At 36.5% G+C, this 23929-nt stretch overlaps 1 protein-coding gene across 1 annotated transcript in view; it reads right to left on the minus strand.

The window, feature by feature from the left end:
- The window catches only part of THSD7A (thrombospondin type 1 domain containing 7A), a 467710-nt gene that overhangs the window by 12407 nt on the left and 431374 nt on the right, over positions 1-23929 (minus strand). The window contains exons 17-23 of the mRNA XM_059171243.1: positions 20819-20972; positions 19124-19268; positions 17632-17747; positions 14157-14274; positions 13566-13711; positions 12972-13146; positions 8744-8917 (exon numbers count right to left, since the gene is read on the minus strand). Of these exons, the coding sequence (XP_059027226.1) occupies positions 8744-8917; positions 12972-13146; positions 13566-13711; positions 14157-14274; positions 17632-17747; positions 19124-19268; positions 20819-20972 (1028 nt within the window). The remainder of the gene's footprint in view (positions 1-8743; positions 8918-12971; positions 13147-13565; positions 13712-14156; positions 14275-17631; positions 17748-19123; positions 19269-20818; positions 20973-23929) is intronic.

Consider the following 23929-nt stretch of genomic DNA (forward strand, 5'->3'; position numbering starts at 1 on the left):
TATTCTTTTAATGATAATACAGTACAGTTGATCCTTGAACAACATGGGGATTTGGGGCATGTACCCCTATGCAGTCTAAAATCTGTGCATAACTTTTGACTCTCCCAAAACTTAACTACTAATATCCTACTGTTGACTAGAAGCCCTATTGATAACACAAAATCTGAGTTAATTGTGTTATATGTTACATACTATATGCTTATAATAATGTAAGCTAGAAAAAAATGTTACTAAGAAAACCATAAGGAATGGAAAATATTTTATACTGTATTTATTATTTTTTAAAAGATTTTATTTGTCAGAGAGAGAGAGTGCACCAGGAAGGGAGGGCATTGCAGAGGGAGAAGCTCCCTGCTGAGCAAGGAGCCTGATGCAGGACTTGATCCCAGGACCCTGGGATCATGACCTGAGCTGAAGGCAGATGTTTAACCTACTGAGGCACCCAGGAGTCCCTGTATTCTATTTATATTAAAAAAAAAAACCTCTCATGTAAGTGGATTTGGGCAATTCAAATCTTCAGTTCAAGGGTCAACTGTATTATTAAAAGTTTTAAGAAGTATCATTACTCTATGTATCATTCTGAATTATACAGATGAAATATTTGTTTTTTTAATGTAGCTATAGTACATTTATTTTAACTGCTATATAGAATTCCACTGTACTAAATGCCACTTTTTTTTTTTTTTTTTTTCCTTTTAAGGTATTTCCTCTGAATGGCCTTTTAGGTTGTTTTCAACTTTTGCTGTTAGAGCAATGCCTCTGTGGTCAATCTTGTGCCACTCTCTTCCTCTCTTCATTCTCCTTTAAGGTAAATGTCTAGAAGACAAATTTCTGGGTATCACTATAGGGATGGCTGAAACTTTACTAAATCTTTATTTTTTCCTCTAAAAAGTGACAATCCGCATATCCACCAGCAGCAAATAAAGGTTATCATTGTTTGAGCCTTCACGAACATTTATAATAGCCAGATTTAAAATTTTTGGTTAGTCTAGTGGGTGTGGAAGCTCTATCATCATTTTAAATTGTAGTTCTTTATTAATGCTATTAAAGAGTAACAAATGTTTGGGGGTATTTAGACGACTTCTTATGAGTGTTGCTTCTTTATATCTTGTGGCCATTTTTTTATCCTCCTGAAATCTATGCCTTTTCTTATTGAATTGTGGAAATTACTCTAGAATAGCAGTTCTCAAAGTAGGGTCCAGAGAACCTGGGAGACTTAGACATTCTTTCAGACTGTGTGTGTGTGTGTATTTCCCTTTTTTTCAACTACACATCTGTGTGAGTAGAGCTGGATTTTCTTCGTATACATAAACTAAACTAAGATTACAAGAGATTGAGTCTAGAAACAGAGATGAGAATCCAGCTGTCTTCCTCTAAGGCAGACATTATATATTTGCAAATATGTAAAACAAGACCATGTTTATCAAAGTTATTGTTTTTATTTTGCAAAGTAGCTATTTTTCAGGACGTATTATTACATAAAATTGGTTTTTGGTTATTTAAATCTCATTTTTAATATAAACTTTTGTGTATATATAACTCACAAAAGAAAATTTGGGGTCCTCATACAATTTTAAGAATATAAAATTAGACCAAAAAGTTATAAAACTGTTGTTCTAGATACTAATCCTTGGAAATTAACTGACTTCACAAATACCTTTTCTAAGTCTTTGGCTTCTCTGCTAACCTTGTTTAGGATCTATTAGTATGTAGAAGATTTAATTTTTCATCTTTCCCATTTTTGTGTTTGTCCTGTCATTTAGGAAATTCTTCTCTACCTTGAGTTCATAATGATATTCTCCTATATTTCCTTCAAGTGTTTGACAGTTATGCTCTTCACCTTTTGGGTTTATAATTTATTTAGTTTATTAATTTATCAGTTTTGTATATGTGTGAGCTTACAGATTATTTTAAAAACATTCTGTAGATAAAAAAGTATTTCAACATTTACCTACCATTATCCTACTGAGTTTCAGTTCTGTTATGTACCTATATATTAAAATTCATTCCTGGGATCCTCTGTTTTATTAGTCTAATTGCTTTATTGTTGACTGGTCATTTTTTTTTTTTTCAATTCTTAGTGCTATAGAATAAATCTTGAATAAAGCCATTAAAGCTCTTTGACCTCTTCCATTTTCTCTTCTTGAAATTCTGGACTTTAATAATTCTGAATCTTCTTGGTCTTCAACTTCTCAGATCAATTTCGCAGATTACTTGAAAATCTTTTTAAATTACAGGGAATTTATAGATAAGTTAGTATAAAATTGAAATGTAATGATATTGAGGCCTACCCATGAACATGCCTATTTTACTAATGTTTTCATTGTTTATGCTTCAATATGATTTCATCACTACTATTCTTAGATCATTTCTATTAAATATATTTCTACTTGTAGTTTTATTTTGATTCAAATTTTTTCTAATTAAATTTTGTAACTGAGTCTTACTGGTAAAAGATTTTATTTTTTTATTCAAGTATAGTTGACAAAGTATTCATTTCAGATATATAACCAGTGTTTCAACAATTACATACATTATAAAACACTCACCATAATAAGTTTAGTTACCATCTGTCACCACACAAAGTTATTACAATTTTACTGACCACATGCCCTGTGATGTTATTATACTTTTTATCCCTGTGACTTAATTACACTGCAACTGGAAATTTGCACCTCTTTGGTTCCCTTCATCTATTTCACCTACCCCCAGTCTGGCAGCCTAGTTAGTTCGCTGTACTTATGCTTCTGTTTCTGTGTTTGTTTCGTTCGTTCATTTTGTTTTTTAGGTTTCATATCTAAGGGAAATCATGAGGTATTTGTCTTTGTCTGACCTGTTTCACCTAGCATAATGCCCCTAGATTCCTCCATGTTGTCTCAAATGGCAAGATCACATGCTTTCGTATGGCTGAGTAATGGAATATTGTATATTCATATACAACATTTTGAGCCATTTATTGGACATTTAGCTTGCTTTTGTATCTTGGCTAATAATACTGTAATAAACATGGGGTGCATATATTTTTTTAAATTAGTGGGTTTTTTTTTTCTTTTATTTGGGTAAATACCCAGAAGTAGAATTACTGGGTCATAAAGTAGTTTTAATTTTTTGAGGAACCTCCATACTGGTCACTATAGTGGCTGGACCCTTTGAGGTTCCTGCCAAGAATGCACGAGGGTTCCCATAGTCCACATCCTTGCCAACACTTGTCTTTTTGAAACTAGCCATCTGACTGGTATGAGGAAATTCTCACTGTGGTCTTGACTTGCATTCCCCTGATGATTAGTGATGTTGAGCATCTTTTCATTTGTTTTTTGGCCATCCGTTACCTTTCTCGAAAAAATATCTATACAGGTCCTCTGCCCATTTTTTCCATTAGATTTTGTTTGTACTGAGTTGTGTAAGTTCTTTATATAGTCTGGAGATTAACCCATTATTGGAAAAATCATTTGCAAATATCTTCTCCCATTCAGTAGGTTGCCTTGTTGTTGGTTTCTTTCTCTGTACAAGCTTTTAATTTTGGTGTAGTCCCGATAGTTTTACTTCTGCTTTTGTTTCTCTGGCCTGAGGAGACCTATCTAAACAAATGTTGCTAAGGCCAATGTCAAAGAAATTACTGCCTATGTTTTCTTCTCGGAGTTTTATGGTGTCAGGTATTATATTTAGGTCCTTAATTGATTTGGGGCTTATTTTTATGTGTGGCATAAGAAAGTGATCCAGTTTTATTCTTTCACATGTAGCTATCCAGTTTTCCCAGTACCATTTATTGAAGAGACTGTCTTTTCCCTGCTGTATCTTCTTGCCTTCCTTGGGGTGAATTAATTGACCATGTAAGTGTGGGTTTGTTTCTGGGCTTTATGTTCTACTGATCTAGGGGCCTATTTTTTTTTTTTAATAATTTTTTATTTTTTATAAACATATATTTTTATCCCCAGGGGTACAGGTCTGTGAATCACCAGGTTTACCCACTTCACAGCACTCACCAAAGCACATACCCTCCCCAATGTCCATAATCCCACCTCCTTCTCCCAAACACCCTCCCCCCAGCAACCCTCAGTTTGTTTTGTGAGATTAAGAGTCACTTATGGTTTGTCTCCCTCCCAATCCCATCTTGTTTCATTAATTCTTCTCCTACCCACTTAAGCCCCCATGTTGCATCACCACTTCCTCATATCAGGGAGATCATATGATAGTTGTCTTTCTCTGCTTGACTTATTTCGCTAAGCATGATATGCTCTAGTTCCATCCATGTTGTCGCCCAAAACCATAAGATACCTAGGAATAAACCTAACCAAAGAGGCACAGAATCTATACTCAGAAAACTATAAAGTACTCATGAAAGAAATTGAGGAAGACACAAAGAAATGGAAAAATGTTCCATGCTCCTGGATTGGAAGAATAAATATTGTGAAAATGTCTATGCTACCTAAAGCAATCTACACATTTAGTGCAATTCCTATCAAAGTACCCTCCATCTTTTTCAAAGAAATGGAACAAATAATTCTAAAATTTATATGGAACCAGAAAAGACCTCGAATAGCCAAAGGGATATTGAAAAAGAAAGCCAACGTTGGTGGCATCACAATTCCGGACTTCAAGCTCTATTACAAAGCTGTCATCATCAAGACAGCATGGTACTGGCACAAAAACAGACACATAGATCAATGGAACAGAATAGAGAGCCCAGAAATAGACCCTCAAATCTACGGTCAACTAATCTTCGACAAAGCAGGAAAGAATGTCCAGTGGAAAAAAGACAGCCTCTTCAATAAATGGTGCTGGGAAAATTGGACAGCCACATGCAGAAAAATGAAATTGGACCATTTCCTTACACCACACACAAAAATAGACTCAAAATGGATGAAGGACCTCAATGTGCGAAAGGAATCCATCAAAATCCTTGAGGAGAACACAGGCAGCAACCTCTTTGACCTCAGCCGCAGTAACATCTTCCTAGGAACAACGCCAAAGGCAAGGGAAGCAAGGGCAAAAATGAACTATTGGGATTTCATCAAAATCAAAAGCTTTTGCACAGCAAAGAAAACAGTTATCAAAATCAAAAGACAACTGACAGAATGGGAGAAGATATTTGCAAATGACATATCAGATAAAGGACTAGTGTCCAGAATCTATAAAGAACTTAGCAAACTCAACACCCAAAGAACAAATAATCCAATCAAGAAATGGGCAGAGGACATGAACAGACATTTCTGCAAAGAAGACATTCAGATGGCCAACAGACACATGAAAAAGTGCTCTATATCACTCGGCATCAGGGAAATACAAATCAAAATCACAATGAGATATCACCTCACACCAGTCAGAATGGCTAAAATAAACAAGTCAGTAAATGACAGATGCTGGCGAAGATGCGGAGAAAGGGGAACCCTCCTATACTGTTGGTGGGAATGCAAGCTGGTGCAGCCACTCTGGAAAACAGCATGGAGGTTCCTCAAAATGTTGAAAATAGAACTGCCCTATGACCCAGCAATTGCACTATGGGGTATTTACCCTAAAGATACAAACGTAGTGATCCAAAGGGGCACGTGCACCCGAATGTTTATAGCAGCAATGTCCACAATAGCCAAACTATGGAAAGAACCTAGATGTCCATCAACAGATGAATGGATCCAGAAGATGTGGTATATATACACAATGGAATACTATGCAGCCATCAAAAGAAATGAAATCTTGCCATTTGCGACAACAATAGGGGCCTATTTTTATGCCAATTCCATACTGTTTTGATTACTATAGCTTTGTAGTAAGTTTGACATCTGCATCTGTGCTACTTTTCAGCTTTGTTGCTCTTTCTCAAGATTGCTTTGGCTGTTCAGGTTTTTGATTCCATATAAATCTTATGATTATTTGTGCTAGTTCTATTAAAAAACAACAACAACAACAAAAACAAACCAAACCTACTGGTACTTTGGTAGGGGTTATACTAATTCTTCGAATCCATGAGCATGATCTCTCTTTCCATTTATATATGTGGTCTCTAATTTCCCTCATCAATGCCTTATGATTTTCAGTGTACAGTCTTTTACTTCCTCAGTTAAGTTTATTTCTAGATATTGTATTCTTTTTGGTACAATTGTAAATGAAGTTTCTTTTTCTTCTGTTTTGTTATTAGTCTATAGAAATGCAATGGGTTTCTATATATCAATTTTGTATCCTGCAACTTAACATGATTCATTTTATTCTAATAGTTTTTGGGGGGAGGGTCTTCTGTGTATAATATTACATCATCTGTAAGCAGTGACAATTTTACTTCTTCCTTACCAACTTGGATGCTTCTCATGTCTTTTTATTATCTGATTGCTGTAGCTCGGATTTCCAGTAGTACACTGACTACAAGTGGTGAGGGAGGATAATATCCTTGTTGTACTTCTGTTCTTAATGATGAACAATTAAGAGCTGGTCTATGAAGTGTAATAATGTTAGCTGTGGGTTTGTCAAAGATGGCCTTTGCTATGCTGAGAACCACCTGTTGAGTTTTTATCATGAGCGATGTTCTATTATTTTTTTGTTTTGTTACAATTTTTAAGGTGAAAATCATATAGTAATCTGAATGGTTATTTCTTTGTTTTCAAGTATTAAGCTTCTGGTTGTGTTTTGGCTAGAATCTTCTTTACTAGGTTGAAAAGAAGTAGCCACAGTGAGCATCCTTGCTTTGTTACTGATTGCAAGGGAATGTCTCTTATGTTTCCCCTAATATTGTGATGTATGCTGTTAGTTTTGGTACATAACATTTATCAGGTAAAATGATTTCCTTCTAGTTCAAGTTGTATTGGGAAATTTTTATTGTAAATTAATTTTGCATTATATGAACACCCTTTCAACGCATATTTAAAAATTATATGCCATTTTTTCTGTTGCTGTGAGGACTTACGTTAGTTTTTCCTAATATTTAGGCATCTTTGTACTTTCAAAATCATAAGATATTAATGGTTTGGTTAGATAATACTCTTTCATGATTTGACATCTATTTTCATTGGTGAATTTATTAACTGATTTTACTGACAGGGTTGTGCTCTCATGGAGCTAGAGAGATTTTCCTCATCTTTTTTCCCCACACAACTTTATTTTTTAAGATTTCACATAAAAGGGAGTGGTTTGTTTCTTTAAATTTTGGTAAAACTCAAATATTTGATATATCTGAGTTTTTTTAAATTTTTAAAGATTTTATTTATTTATTTTCCAGGAAGAGAGAGAGAGAAAGCAACAAGCAGGCAGAGAGGCAGGCAGAGGCAGACTCCCTGCTGAGCAAGAAGCCCCAGGACCCCGGGATCATGACCTAAGTCGAAGGCAGTGGCTTAACCCAGTGAGCCATCCAGGCGTCCCAATAAATCTGAGTTTTAAATAGTTACAGACTCCATGGTGTAGATTCTCAATTATTCTTGGTATAAATTACAACAACATTCTAGATTACCTTGAAGTATTTATATTAGCAAAATTTATTCAAAAATATATTTTCAAACTCCATTCTATTTGTTGTAATATTGATTTTTATTTTTTCCCCCATTTTGCAGTATAGATTTTGCTTTTTTTTTTTCCCCCTTGATTTTTACCTTGAGGTGGTCTATTTAGTTTTGGTCAACTATTGGTTGTTGATTATCTTGTTTTCTATCTCATGAAATTTATATTTATCTGTATTAGTTACATTCTACTTTTTCTTTAAAAAAAAAAAATTCTCTTGAGTTTAATGCTTAGCTCATTTTAAACTTTTCTCCTTCCCATTTAGGCATTTAAGGCTTGAAGTTCTCTCCTAAGAACTTTTGTGCTGCCTCCCACAGGCCATTTGGTATGTAATGCCCTGGAAGTGTGGTTTTTAGTTTTTACCCATGTGTGTGCATGGGGAGATTTCTTTTGTAATTTTCATTAGTGACTTCTAATTTTGTTTGTCCTTTTGGTTTGAGAAAATCTTTCCCTGGGATTTATTTCACTTTCATTACTACATTGTCCTAGGACATAAGGAATGATTTATCTGGTTGGTGAATTTGGGAAGATTCAACTGACAAGGGGATGATTCTACCTACTTCTTAAGTCATCTAGCACATTTGGTTTTTATTCTAAGCATTGTTCCTTCACATTCTAAGCTCTCTCCTCCAACTTTTCAGTAATAACAGTAATATTTTGACTTCTATTTGCCATTAAATGTTAAACTCCCTAATTGTTTCAAAACACAAGCAGGAAGGAATGGGTTGTTCGTTGACCCTATAAATTCTTAGGTTTTCATCTAGACTGCCTCTGTGTTCCCAAACTATGACATTTTAATGTGCAGTGGTTCTTGGAAATGTTATGAATTTCGTGGCTCTATATGTACATATACATACACATATAAACCTATAAACATGTATGTTCATGTGTTATGTCAAATTCTTATCAACACTTTATCAATTTCTAAGAATACAGTGAAACCTCTCACTTTGCTGTGGATTTTTGTTTCCACTGATTTAAATAAAGGATACTGTTGTGACAAGGGTTGTCCTGGGTGTACAAATAATGTGCTCTCAGTTATTGTAGCTCATAAATAGATGTAAAAAAATATCTCTTATCTAATTTATGAAAGGTAGAAAGATTTTTCTTCCTATAAGCTTTAAAATTCAGGATCATACTCCTAATTCTCAGTCTTAAGCAAGATCTTAGCAAATTACTTATTGAACAGAAAAGTCCATATCTTGTGCTTTTGTCTATCAATGTAAAAATGAATTAAAAAGATTTCATGATTTGCAGCACTCACCATTACATGATTTTGTTTCTAACATTTGCTCTGGGCACAGATGCTGATTTTCTAGTTCCTGTATAATCACAGCTCTAGAACGGACCTGTATTCCACCAAAGCCTAGGTCTTCACCATTCACACAGGTTAGCTGACACAGGCTCCACGAAGACCAGTCCTTCAGATAACAGTCACCTGCAAAACACAGGTTTTTGGTTTATACCCATACCAATAAACAGTGGCCCATAGTAATTTTACTTCTTAACCTCACTGGAAAATGTAGGACTAGCATACCAAAAAAACCATGATATTTGTAAGATTTAGAAGACTATTTAATATTTGTGAATTTGTAAGTGTGTATCGATGTTACTTTTGGAGTGGATGTTATTGGGTATGGACTATGGATTGAAGGAGCTTGTTCCTTGTGATTCACCTCCTCTGAAGAGACAAAAATAGTTGATTTAAAACCTACCACCACTACTCTTGTCATTATTATAAAAGGGTATATCATCTTGTAGGTACTTATAATTTCAAAAGAATTTGAACTCCGAGGCTGAGAAAACTGGCATGTATACTTTTTTTCTCTCCTATTGCTTACCAGAGGTGTGGAGGTGAGAAAGCCAATTGAATAACTGGAGTAGTGACAATAATGCTTGTAATTTTACCTGATCTACAGCTCAATCCACTTCTCCTTTTTTTCAATCATTTACTGAAGAATAATACACATGAAAAAATGTTGGAATTTTCTCAACGTGATTACAAAACCATGCAACCAATACTCATATCAAGCAATGGGGCATTCTCAGAATTTCAGAAGCTCTTCTTGGGTTATATCTGGAATTACACTGTACATATCTTCAACAAATATTTCACTCCTTTATGTTTGCAAGATCCACATATATTTATGTAGTTTTAGTTTGATCATTCTTACTGCTGTACTTTGTTCCACCATATGAAGATATCACGATATCCATTCTAGTGGTGGTAGGTGGAGAGTTGTAAACTTTTTCTATTAGGAATACTGCTGTTTTGAACATTTTAGTATGAGTCTTTGAACTTTTATGTGCATTTCTATTGGGTTCATACCTAGCAGTGGAGTTGCTGGACCCTGGTGTATCATGTGTTCAACCTCTTCAATCATTTTAAGAACAGGGAAGAGTTAATGAAATATCTTTCCCATATACCCATCCATTCTTCAGGACTGACTGATGATACTGTTCAGAGGATACAGTATTATGATAGACACAAATCCATAGGGATTCTTATCATGTTAATTATTCTAGCCATACCACATGCATAATTCATATTGCCTTACATTATGCTGCAGATGTCTAATATTAGCACAAAGTTGCCTGGAGATCTGATTAATGAAAACATGTCTTGTGTTATAATTAAGAAATCTTGGTCAGGCATGAATTATTGACTAATAGATGTATTATAGTAAAGTGGAGTGATTTTTGTAGATCTTTATAATAGTATATCATTAATATTCAATGTCCTCCTGAAGTGCAGAAAATTCTAGTAAATTTTACAAGTGTTACAAGCATGTTTAAATACTTTTTGGTCCCCCAGTTTTTAATTACGCAGGGGAAACTATTAAAATTTTAAACACTCCTCTCAAGATAAAGGTAATATAACTCTACCTCAGTTATTGCAGACTACATGGAAATAAAGCCTACTAGTAAAAAAGGTAGGTTTTATCTCTCTGCTTATAGCACTTGAAATAGTGTATTTTACAATAGAATTCAAAACATCTTTTAGTAATTGACTGTGATTTATATATTCCTCACCCCCAAAGAATCCAGTTCAGGCTTCAGAGATTTAATAACAACAAATGAGAATGAGACATTAGCTTGTACTAAACATACTTTCATATTGTGACTGTGACCATACAAAGCATAATAATAAACTACACTATGCCTGTAAAAGACAGGACAAGTGTATGAAATGCACATCCCTACTTTAGTATTTTGTTCTTTAAAGTTTGGTAGCTCCTGTATTGCCAATTTTCAAAACCCATTATTGGAGAAAACCAGCCAAGAGAGGTACTGAGATGCATAGATTGTAATTTACCAAAAAAGAACAGCCTCCTCCTGGATATATAATTAATTTAATTAGAATGGTGTGTTTTCCCTGTTGGATATTATGGGATCTTCCTTTCCTCTGGGTCACTTAGGACAAAGTTCAATCTTGTATTTACTTATATTAGTATTAGATTTGCAACTCTCTCTTCCATTAGAAGGTAAACTCAATGTGGACAGGGTATATTTGTCTCTCGCTGTATCTCCAATCTTGAGCCCTCGGCAGGGCCCCCAATAACACTTGATAATAATCAAATGAATGGGTGATTGGGCTGCAGGAAGTATAATGAAAACAAGTAGGAGAAACTCCACAAGGAAGTAGACACCAATGCCTGGCGAGGAGGACAGTGTTGTGGGTATCACAATAATCGTATTAATGGCCCTGGAGAATTGGCTTTGGAAGAGATGGGCCTTACCAACTTTTAGGTTCGGTCACCTTTCAGGGACTATGTGACCATTCAGCACATCGAAGCCCAAAGGTTCAGTCCTTGGCTCTTCTCAGAGCCCTTACCTGCTGCCACCGCCTGAACCTCAGTCTGTTGTGAAGCAAAATGATTTTATGAAATTTAATTGTGAGATCTGGACTGAGATCGGGCCAGTATTGGGGGGGGGCAGGAAATGGAACAGGGGAATTGCTGGATCAGGCTGTTATTAGCAAGTGTTGGAATGCCCAAGAAACAATACTTAGCCTACGCCTAGAAAGTAAGATTTTTGAAAAGCTCTTTCTTCTCCTGAAGTAGAGGAACCCATCTGTACACACAAAACCATTACAGTTGAATATGCACAGTGAGAAGATGCTCTCAAACTCTAGCATTTAGTTCAAAGGATTGGGTTTTATCTACTGCTCTGTTTAATTTTATTCAGTTCATCTTGATAAACTATAGAAACTGCCAATATAATCACCTCAAATAATTTACCTGCTGAAGAATAAGCAAATTAATGAGAATGAGTGAACCACCTCTATTGTCAGCTTTTTACAGTGTTTAGACACTTAATTCCATTAGAATAAACTTTTGAAAATATGTTCTCCATCTTTAAAATTTTCTTTGACTACCTAAGTAAAAAAGGTAGGATTTATTTTTGTCTCCAATATTTGTTTGCCAAATACTTTTTATCTTGGGGGGATCTTGTTGTGAAATAACACATTTCTTAAAGATATTAATATTTTTCTTATATGCAAATTGAGAGAATAAGCACTTTCCACTGAGGGTGAAGTATAGGCAGTTTATTTCCAATCTTCTTTCCTGGCCTACTAATAATAAAGTGTTTCCCCCATCTTTCTCAAAGCCTTTGGCTCATGTTTGACATTGAACTTACTTTGACTTCTATCTACCCTCAAGTTCTCTGCCTCAAGCCCAAATTCCTAAATATTAGCTTCTCACTGTTTGCCAATTATCTCTAAACTATCTGATATATAATATTTGCTTTCCACATTTTACTGCATGAACCCCTTGTGTCTAACTTTGAATTGGAATAATTTCTTTCAATATTTTCTTCCATACATTTTTTTCTCTTGATGATGTAGCTGGGGATAGCACTTGAGGTTCATGACCATTTGCTATCACACTTTGCATACATTCCATTGTCTTTTGGCTTTCATTGTAACTAAGAAGAATTCTTTTATAATTTTAAATGATTGCCTTCAGTTGCAAGTAATCTGGTTTTTTTCTTGATGCTTTCTAGTTATTTCTCTACATTTTATGTTTTATTTACAATATACCAATGTGCAAATTTATTATTGACTCTATTCAGGACCTAGAGTAAGCTTTCGTTATAAGGACTTAATCTTTCTTTAGCCATTATGAGTTTAGATCCTGCTTCTCTTTCTCCTGGAAGTCCTAAATTTCCTAAATGGAAATTCTGTCATACTTGTCCTGTCAAGCATGAGACTAAGGTCTTAACTACCATTCCCTGCAGGTGTTAAAACTCCAGGTGGGTGGATGTCAGCAGAGGCCACATGGGAGACCCAGACTTCACCCTTCACTGGTTAATAAGGCAGTACCCCCTTCACCTACACTACAGTATCCAGTTATTGGCACAGATACTACTGAATGAGAAGAACTTGCTGACAGGACTTGAGTATCTATACAACTTAGACTATACCCCTTTCTCAACCCTGGTGCTAACAGGAAATGACCAAACTATGAATTCTGTTTTGGTATTGTTACCTGGGCAAGGCTGGGTGCAGGTCTCCTCGAGAACCATTTTTTTATTACCATCTATGATGGGTTCAATGTCAGTACAGAATTCTTCATCCACCACTTTGCTGAAATCATCAGCTGATCCATCAGTCACTACACAAGAAATGTTCCTTGTTCTGGTCCCTTCGCCACACTGGGCATCCTGAAATGCAGGAAGAAATAACTAATTAGGAAAAGAAAAATAATTCATTAGCGAGCTCATCACTTACAGTCATCTCTACACCACTGATTTTGATTTATGAGCAGTTAAAGAACCATTTGTAACCCTAGGGAAGAAGTCCTATAGGACACTAGCTATAAAGTAGACAATGAACAATCTATTTGTTTTCTAGCCAAAGACAGGCAAATAAATTTTCTTTAAAATGAATCAGTCTCCAAATGATTTAAAAAACACAGGACAGAGACTGCTTATTATCAAAACTAATTAAACAGTTACAAAATGGCAAAGCATCTAAAATCTTCAGGAGGAAACATGCTGTCAGCTCTGAAAAATACTTCTGAAAACAAGTCTCTGCGGATAAAGGACACACATTTCCATATAACTTCTTGAGATCTGATTACCTGCACTTGGCATAGAGACCACTGGCCATACTGCCACTGGTAACAGGGTTTCACTGGGCAAGGCTTGGACTGTTCCATCAGGGCAGGGCATGGCCGCCCATCACCCTGAAAGGGCTGGGTCACTGTGCGTCTTCGGACCATTTTTCCTTAAAGAGATACAAAGGGATGCAGCTCTAGTGACATATTTGTGCAAGCGTGTATCTTGAGAGAGGGCATCACAGACCTTTCTGCTGAGGAGACCTGAGGGGTGAGTAAGGCTCAGACGTTTTGGAGAGAAAGACACTGACTCAACCTTTCTGAAGATTATCTGGTAAGACTTAAAGCAAGAAGGATATTTTATTTCCTTTTTTTTTTAAAGATTTTATTTATTTATTTGACAGAGAGAGATCATAAGTAGGCAGAGAGACAGGCAGAGAGAGAGAGAGAGAGGAAAGCAGGCTCCCTGCTGAGCAGATAGCCTGACGCAGGACTCAATCCCAGGACCCTGAGATCATGACCCAAGCCGAAGGCAGCGGCTTAACCCACTGAGCTACCCAGGCGCCCTATTTCCTTTTCCTCGACCTTGGGTCTAATGTTAATGAAGGTACAAACCTGTGAGGCCACATGTTTGAGAACATTCTGACCAAGGAGACCAGTCGGAAAGTTGACAGTTTACCGGGCATTCCACCATGCAGGATGTGTTCATTGGCCAGTTCTTCTCCAGGCCAAGCTGCAAGGAGAGAGGCAGATCTGTTTGTCCTGAGCTGGAAGCATGGCTCAGTGCTTAGAAGAAGGGAGGAAGAGAAGTAGAGTAGTGGAGAGGAGAGGAAGAGAAAGCAAGAAGTATAACAGAATAAAAAGGTACCTGGAGGTCAAACACCCACACTTAAAAATAGAAAGTGGCTCAATCAATCCAGAAAAGTGGGAGCAAAGGGCACAGGATGAGTGCTGGAGCCCATTTACTCAATGCTGTTGAACTGTTTAAATAAGTCATGAAAAAAAATTGGCTTAACTTCCCTAAACAAGGAATGAAGAGGTGTAAGCACAATTCCTTTCCATTAGTTAAAAACCAAGAATATCACCAATACGTAGATCTATAGTGGTATCTCTGGGATATAACTTATTTTTTCACGTGCATGTTAAACTGAAAAGCAAAAGGTTTGAAAGACAAATCACCATTCGAAACTATTATTATAACACACTGAAATAATACAAAATATTAGTTGTTAAGTACACTATCTCTTTCAAAAGGAAATATTGTTCAATAGAACTTTTTATTATGACTATTTCATACGCATTTATTATTTTTTTTTTTTACAAAGATTTTATTTTCTAAAACTGATCTCAGCAGCTAACTGTAGGATAACTCCCTTATTCTGGTTAGCCTCTCATCAGATACTAATATTGTGACATTCTGTTGGCATTGAGTTCCTTACTTAAGCATTCTACTTTTAAAATCAGAGATTTCAAACTCATTGTCTGTATACACAAACAGTTAAAAAGTCCAAGGTTCAAAGTAGCATGAACATAGAAATATTTAAGAGCTTGTTAGAAGAGTACAATTTTGGGGGCGGGAGTAATCCTTGGGAATTTGCAAGATCTTGTTTCATTTCTGTATGGAAAGGAAGTTCAAGTGTCTAATGTACATAACAAAAGCTGGCAAAAGAAAATTTTTCTGAAATCTTGTGTTGTGGCCCAAGTATAGCTTGTGGCTCTAGGTTATCCGCTGAGAGAGGATCAGGTCATGACTGCAGGCTCCATACCTCTGCAGGCACTGCCATTATATTCTCCACCAGTAATACTTGACAAAGCTGAGCATTCAGTAAAAAAGTTTTTTTTACTATTTTTACCATATCCATTGAAGTCTCATAAAGTCACTTAAAGCCATGGGAGGTCGAAGAAAGACTTACAGTGATTATATGCAAAAAATGATGTGTAACATTTAAGGTTGACCATTGTTTTCAGGAAAGAAGATCTGAATCACAGAATTCAACTGTTACTGACTCATTTCACTACAGAATTGAAAAGAATGTCTGTGTATAGATGCCCTGGGCATCCAGTAGTAAGACATTTTAACCCTCTGCTCCTTTTTTCCTTCTATTTATTGTGTCCTTTATCCCCCCTCTCTCTTACTCTCTCATCTGTCTAAACCTATGTGTCTAAGTAAATGGAATCTGTTCAGGAATCAAAGAATAGGAAAGGAGAAACCAATTACTAGATATTGGGTGAATAAAGAAAACATCAAAGGAAAAATGCTATATACATGCTAGATGGGTTTAACCCTAATTGTCCTTTTTGTTGGGTAGGAATGGCATTTTTTTTTCTTTTTGGCTGTTAGGGACACAGCAAGAGTTAGCTACTGCTGTTATGCTGAATGCAGGGTTTGCACATGTATTAGTAGGGAGGCAATCAATCCATTATTAAAAAAGATAGCCAGCTTTTCTCAGGGCTATTATTTAATACTACTGCATCCATGGGGATGGATAAAATGGGATAGGAGTTGTTTATTCCAATTCCTGCAGAGAGAGCACTATTCTCCCTAAAGACAGTGTTTACTAGAACGTTATAATTTGAATCCCTAATTGTCACCACAGCATTTGAACATTATAATATTAGTGCATAAGAGTAAGTTTATCTAGACTCCTGGATAATTGAAATTAGTTATTTCTCAGGGTTTACTCATATTTCACTAAAGACATAAAGGAGTCTGGGTATCCCTCTGTCCTATAGTCATGTTTTTAAATTGGTTTTGTATGATTTGGGTTTAGCTTTCACAAAGCTCTCAGCTATTCATGGTAGACTTCATTCTGATCCAGGATGACATTTATATGTATATTTGCAAAAAAGGAGATAACATTAATTAACTAGAAGTAGATCAAAGCTCTCCAGCCAATATATGACTATAATAATGTTCATTAATACTAATGTTATTTTTATAATGATTACATTACTTTGATGTTACTAGTTTCAAAACCAAATTAATTCAGGTATAAAATTTACAATTAAAGTGTGAATACATAAATTATGTTATAAGATGGTGGTGAGTGGAATTTATTAAGTAAACAACTTGGTTTCAGCACACTCGGGAACTCCGTTCCCATGGACAGATATAACGAAGTTGTTAGGGCCAACATGACAAAGATATCAAATGGATTAAGATATTTCCATCTCGAGTTTTTTCAGGAGCTGGAACAATTTACTATGGGCTTATATAACCCCTGGGATGTTTAGATAGAAGTTATGGTCACCATGTTTATTGAACCCTAATGGAGTCATAAGCTCCTCTCTCTCTGTCCAAGATCTATTGAAGCTCCTGCTTATCTTGTTTCATGTTTAACCCAGTGGGGCTTACATGCAGGAGAGGTTAAAACCTGTCAGAAACGTGAGTACACATTTGGTATGGGAGTCAGACAAAATCATTACAACATGAAGTGTAGCTTCATGAAAGCTAAGAAAGACCAACAACTATGTTTCCCACATTTCATAAGGTCATACTTAGAAATGACATCACTTTATAAACTGGGAAGTTAATAGCTACTTTATAAACTGGGAAGTTAATAGCTACCTCCGAGTTACAGTGGCAGACTTCACTCCTTTGTCTGAATTTCAAGCTCTCATCCAGACCTGAGTACTTAGACTCTCACAGCTGGATATTAGATCCTAATATCAAAATCTGCTACCAAACCACATGCGATCAATGTTTAGCAACAGAGAGAATAAATGATGGCTCTTGGCAGGTGTCCCAGGCAACACAAAATTCACATGAAATTACAAAAGATGATGAGTAGTCTGATTAAGATTTATTGCCTTTATTCACCTTGATTACTTATTGTTCCCCAAGCATTTCTTTCAAAATAGGCTAATTAGCATACCTTTGGGCTCCAAGCAGAACAAAATACAGGAAATTATGTGTAGAAATCAGTACTTGGACACTGTTTCTTTACAAGAGGGTGCTTAGCAGCCTCTGAATAGTGCAGAGAAACATCTGCTGGCAATGAGCTGCACTGAGCACAGGTCACTTGGCTCAGCATAAATCGAAATTATTAGGGAAGAATTTACTCACAGATATAACACAGTATCCCCTCACCTCTTCACAATATTTCAGGTCAACCGACTTGCCATCACTTCGAACACAATCCAACATCCTGGTTTTAATGCCATTTCCACAAACTGCCTTCTCACTCAGCTGACATGTACTCCAGTCTGAAAGGAAGGGAGCCCATCAGAACAGAAGGCTACGTAGGAAACAGATTTCAAATGAAACTCTGATGACCTGAATCCCATATTTAATTCACAACTGCTTCCTAAGCCCCACAATCAATCATCCCACATGCAGAGCATATGGGTCCCGGCTTTGAACATATCAAGAGTCAAATGGAATTGCTGGGGTTGCACAAAGCTACAGGGATTATTCTTGAAGGCAGATGTCTACTTGACAATCTTCGACAGCTAGCCGTTTGGTGACATTGTGAAACTGGCTTTGGCCTGCAGATCAAATGTCACTTAAAATTTTTTTTCCCTAATAAAAGGAGAAATTTAAAACTCAACATTAGTTTTATTTTAGCAAAATCATCATAATTTTAATGGGTGCCACTTTAACTGTGTCGCTTTAGTCAAATAAAATACCATTTGGCTTACTGTTCATTCTTAGAATATTTTAAAATATATACTTATTTATTTCAAAATCACTTTTGGCCAGATCTATTTAGTACTTTTATTTCATGTCTTTTGCAAAATGATTTTTTCATCTTTCCAGAGTAGCATAGCATATCCTGGAGAACTGTGACTTCTTTATATCATCAAAGGAAACTGAAGAGAAAAACCTAAGGAAGCAAAAAGCCAATCTGACTACTGTGTGCTATGGTACGAGGTTTGGAGTTTATTTTGGTGTGAGAATTACTCGGGAAGAATTCCCAGATAAGCTTCAGTATTTCCATGCATCATGTAAACCAACACATTCTCTTCTTTCCTAGACTCTCTGCCTTGATGGTATGGAAGGGTTATAGGAAAAAAGGGAATTCCTAATAAATCTTTTTTTCTGAATGAACAACCCACGTATCCTTTTTCATCTGTACCTTTGATAATACAGAAATATTAGTATCTTTGTCATATACTTTTTGGTAGCTCAAGATTACCGACATTTTTACATCAGACTAATTGTGCTCATAAACTATCTCCACACAAAGAATTGTCCCAGGATGATATAGCTATTAAACATCTCCTGAAGAGAATGTTTACCTTTAAGTAAACCTGATAATTATGGGAAAGATATATCTTTTACTTGCACCTTCCCAAAGTGGGAGGATGTCTTGAACAGGATCACTTAGACTCTTCACAATCTGCCTTAATCCCCGCATCTCTTCACAATATTTCTCTTCACAATATTTGCAGGCATCCTCTACATCTTGATGTTTATTAAAAACTATTTCTGTCTTTAAATAAAGAATTATCTCTTGGAAAGTAAGCATCATGTCCAAGAGGGCCACAGATGGGGATGAACAGTATTTACGTGGTTGCTGCTGGGCTGGAAGACGTGCGATCTGGCTTACATCTCGGGGATGAGGAGACTATGCACATACCTGTTACATTATAATCGTAGTGGAAGCAGTTTTTGTTCAGGTTACAAGGTTCCTTCTCAACAGCATTAGGGCAGGCTCTTCCTTCATCAGCGGGTTGTCTGATGGGATCAGCTGACCTTTGCCGGAAACTACTTTGACTGCAAGGCTGACAAAGAAGAAAGATAATTACTCTTCCTCAGAAAGGTGAATGAATACGCAGCCACACAAGGGCTGATATATTAGGGAGAGCACTGGAGCAGGAGCGAGACTGTTGGGGCCGCTGGCTAACATGAACAATCCCATTACAACTAGGTTTCATCATCTATGAAATCAAGGTGCTAGATGAGTTTCCGATGTCCCATCCAGCTGTAAGATGCTCAAGGGTCTGTGTGTCAGACACTCAGCTATAAACACACATACATGATCCTATTAATTATTGCAGATCACTACTATAGAATCCATAATCCGTCAATCTATCCAGTACAGTTTCTTGGACCTGAAAAACCATTTTAAGGGTGACTTTAAAAAACTAGATTTTAGTGACCTCCTTGAGTTTCCTAACGGGCACACACACATGCATAGGAACACAACTCAGCAGGTAAGGAAGATGAGCCTGCCACTTGCTACTGGCACCGTCTTGTTCTGAAAACATCTGGTTTCTAAGAACAGGAGCTTCAAATCGGATGCTATAAAGTTAGAACAGAAACTCATTTGCACAGCCTTGTCCAACAGTTGACTCTTTGTTGCTCTTTAACTTGTATCCAAGTCAACTGGCATCTCTGTTCTGCTCCGCTCAGTGAGCTGGCTGCCAGTCGCACCTTTAATCATGTTAACATGGAGACAGAAAATTAACTTCGCCTTGAAAACATGCATCATAAATTCTTTGAAACTATCTTATATCACATTTCAGCATATTAATTCCACATTAGATGTATTCTTCCCATGCTTTTTGATGCCATTTTGAAATGCGCAGCTTTACAAAGATGCCCGGGCCAAGGCAAATTTCCTAAATCCTAAACAGCCAGTTCTGTTTCAAACAAGCCTTCCCAGGGTCCCGTGGAAGAGCGCCTACGGGCTGTTGAAATCTAGAAGCTCTGTGTGATTTGAAACTCTCAGCTGGCTTTGCAGCCCCACAGAGACCGAGTCCGTGAGTGCAAAGAGATTCACTGACACACAGCTTTCTTCTTTCGATTCCCTTTTTTGCCAGCCTCCTTTGGGTTTTAGTGTCAATACTCTGGCTGCAGTATGCCCACTGTGTGGAAGATGATTCCTTCAATTTAAATAAAACGGACTGGGCAAAAAAGCAAGGGATGACACCATTAAAGTACCTTTACGAGAGCTTCCTCCTTTTTTCCCTTTACCTGGAGGGACTCATTATCACCAGTGCAGTTTTTAACATGCTGTGTATTTATAGGCCAATCTGAAGGCATTTTGTGCGGGCCTAGGAGGAGGATGGAAGAACACAGAACTTGCAAGAGGTTGAGCTGTTCTCATGTGGGTCAAAACACTGCTAACTGTAAATGGCCTGGACACAGAATGAGGTACCAAGAAAACACCCTTGCCATGATAACTAATTTGGTAACTAATTTAGTAATTACTATTTTTTTTATTTTTCTTTTTTTTTTTTTAGTAATTACTATTTTCTTAATAATAGCTTTAAAGCTTTAGTGGTAAGGAATTAAGTAAACACTACTTATAAACAGTTAATCATCTCACCAAAGTGCATCGGGTCCACGGGCCCCATTCAGATATCACACAATCCTCGGGACACGGTAATTTGCACTCTCTAGAGCCCAGGGGCATTTCTTCTGGATCACAGAGGTAATCTTCTACATGGTCAGAAGGGCCATCTGCTGTGTTCTGCATGCATCTAGAAGAAAACACACTCTTCAGTGAAGGAACCAGGACACTTAGAACACGGGTTGACCCATCGATAGATGGTTCTTCCTAAGGCATCATTATGGGGTTGGGAGGTGGGAAGGTTTGCATTTAATAACAAAAATTCTCCAAACATGAAGACATAAAAGGATCTCTACCTCCCACAAATACTTGCGGAGGTTCAGCATGACATAAAATGTACCTTTGCTTGTATCATCATAATCTTTTAAAATTATAGCCCCTGTGTGGGTTATAAACTCTGTATGTCTTCCTCTGAAAGAAGAGGGTCTTTTACCCTCATGGATGATGCAGCAACTAATGAGGAATGGTCCAGAGAGATTCATGGAGGGGCTGCTTCTGGGAATTTGCACTTTTTTTTCTTTAGAAGGAAATGGCGGATTCCAGGAAAAGTAGATTCATACATGAGGGAGGATGAGACACACTGAACTTTTCTGGTGAGAGGTTTCATTAAGAATTTTCAAAAGTAACTGATGGCATTTACCAAGTTATCTTGTCATTTAAAAAGTAATTTTAGCCTCCTATATGCTGATAACTTTAAAAGAAAGCCAGAAGTGAAAACACACTTACATTAGTAATAATAGCACAAATTCTCTAAATGTAGTTGTTTGAATCATCCTCTATCTTGACCTTTTTTATTGTTAGTTTTCTTTCTAATAGAATAAAATCAAACATTTTATTATGTTTCATTCTTTTGTAAGCAGTCATGGACGGCTCGTTTACTCATCTCTTGGGGGTCTAATTAATGTAGCTAGTACCAGACTTCACTCTTAGAGTAGTTAATAATCTCTCCAGGCACTTTCCTAGTGGAGGAGAAAAACTTTATCCCTCGTCTATAACTCAGAGAAGGTCAACCAAAGTAATGGGTTGGGGAAGAACATACGTTGGCGCTAAAAAGGCAGCCTTGTGTTCCTGAGCCTCTCAAACTCATGGCACTGTTTTAAACTGTCAGTTACATTACATTATCCATTATACCTGGAATCTCACCTTTCCCAGGGATTTACAATCAGTGGGGACACTGCATTTTCACAAATCTACTCTGCAGAAATTCCTTTCTATATGGTGCTCCCCAATTTAAGAGGAATGTCATTTTCCTGTGGGATGCATCTAATGACTGGAAAACTGTGCTGCTGGTCATGTCTTAATTGGGTTTGGAGTCTGAAAAAATACGTCTATGAATACTCGCCTCTGCATTTTGTTGTGTGTGGTGTGAACTGGATAAAAACAGAAAAGAGCAAACACACGAATATGCACAGGGAGTATTTGCTTGATTTCATCACTGAAGAAAAAATTGTAAATTTCTTTGGGAGAATTTTAGTCTCTCAGAAAAGAGTTCTGTCTTCAATGGCATTTTAAAAATATTGTGTTTAATACACACCACCAGGCTAAGGAGGGCACGTATTGCACGGAGCACTGGGTGTGGTACATAAACAATGACTACTGGAGCATTGAAAAAATAAAATAAAATAAAATAAAATAAAATAAAATAAAAATATTGTGCTGACAGCAGCTTTGAGAGGACATGGAGCAGCTTTGAAACAACATGCAGCAGAGTTTAAACCCAACTGAAAAGTTAGGCTTGCTGGTAAGATAAGATTATATTCATGGTAGGCACTGACACAGTGTACAAGGATTAACTTGCAAAATTACCTATTGATCCGGAGTTAAAGACAGATGTTCAATACTCTATTAAGAATTATGTACATAAAGCTACATTTTCACAGGCTTTTCTCCTTTCATTTTTTTACTATAGAGCTAATTTATTCACTTTAGGAAAATCAGAAGAAACAAAAAAAATATGATTCTATCACTGAGAGAAAAACACTCTTTACAAATGATTCTATATAAGCATATATTTCATTTCATTAAATAGAGCAAATTTTATCGACTATTTGTACCATTAAGAAATCAATGATACATTATGAATATCTCTTCATATCATTAACTATTTTTCTAAGATATAATTTTTTTTAAGATTTATTTATTTGAGGGGGGAGGGGCTGAGGGCGAGAGAACCCAAGCCAACTCTTCTCTCAGCACAGAGCCCACATGGGGCTTGATCTCGGGAGCCCGAGGCCTGAAACCAAGATTCAGATGCTTAACCAACTGCATCACCCAGGGCGTCCCAGTGAAGATATCATTTTTAATGACTGTATTTGAATGACATCATTTCAATGTGCCACAACTGCTAAAAATGCCCTTATTGTTGATACTCAGATTATTTATATTTATTTTATTTGGCATTAATCAGTTTTTAAAATCACTCCAGAATACAGAATAAATATTTGGATCAAGTTTTAAGCACAAAGGAAGGCACTTTAAGTTCATTTCCTTTCTTCAAATTCTTGGCCTTTTCCCTTTCCATAGGACAAGGAATTATGCTGTGAGAAAACTGCACTGTGTTATAAATACATAGTGCAGAACCAAGCTGGAGGCAAAGGGTGGGACCAGAGGCCAGCCATAGGTATGACAATAAGGGGGTACACTCTCTGCAGAGAATTCAAAAGCAACAATAAAAGTAACCAAATATGTTGCTTTTTATTGTTTCCTTTTTATTACCATCAGGCACTAGAAACTCTTAAAAAAAAAAAAAATCTGTGAAAAATATCCCTTCCCCTCAGGGAAAATCACTTCTGCCACCAGCCTCTAAGGTACATACCATCCTAAAAGAGAAAGAACAACTTTGGATAAATTGGTACTGCCCTCTCACAGACCCATCTATCCTGGAATGCCACCCAATGCTTGCATATAAGCAGGACGTTCTGACCTTAATTAGCAGAGGATAAGGTTAGAGAGGCTTACTACTCAATCAGTAACAAATAGGAACATTATTACATGATCAGAGATCACAATCGATACTGACCTTCTCTTTTCTCTATTGACATTAAAGATGTTTACTGAAAAAATAAATTGATCTCCAAAGTTACTTTG

This window comes from Mustela lutreola, chromosome 4, assembly GCF_030435805.1.
Source record: "Mustela lutreola isolate mMusLut2 chromosome 4, mMusLut2.pri, whole genome shotgun sequence".
NCBI lineage: Eukaryota > Metazoa > Chordata > Mammalia > Carnivora > Mustelidae > Mustela > Mustela lutreola.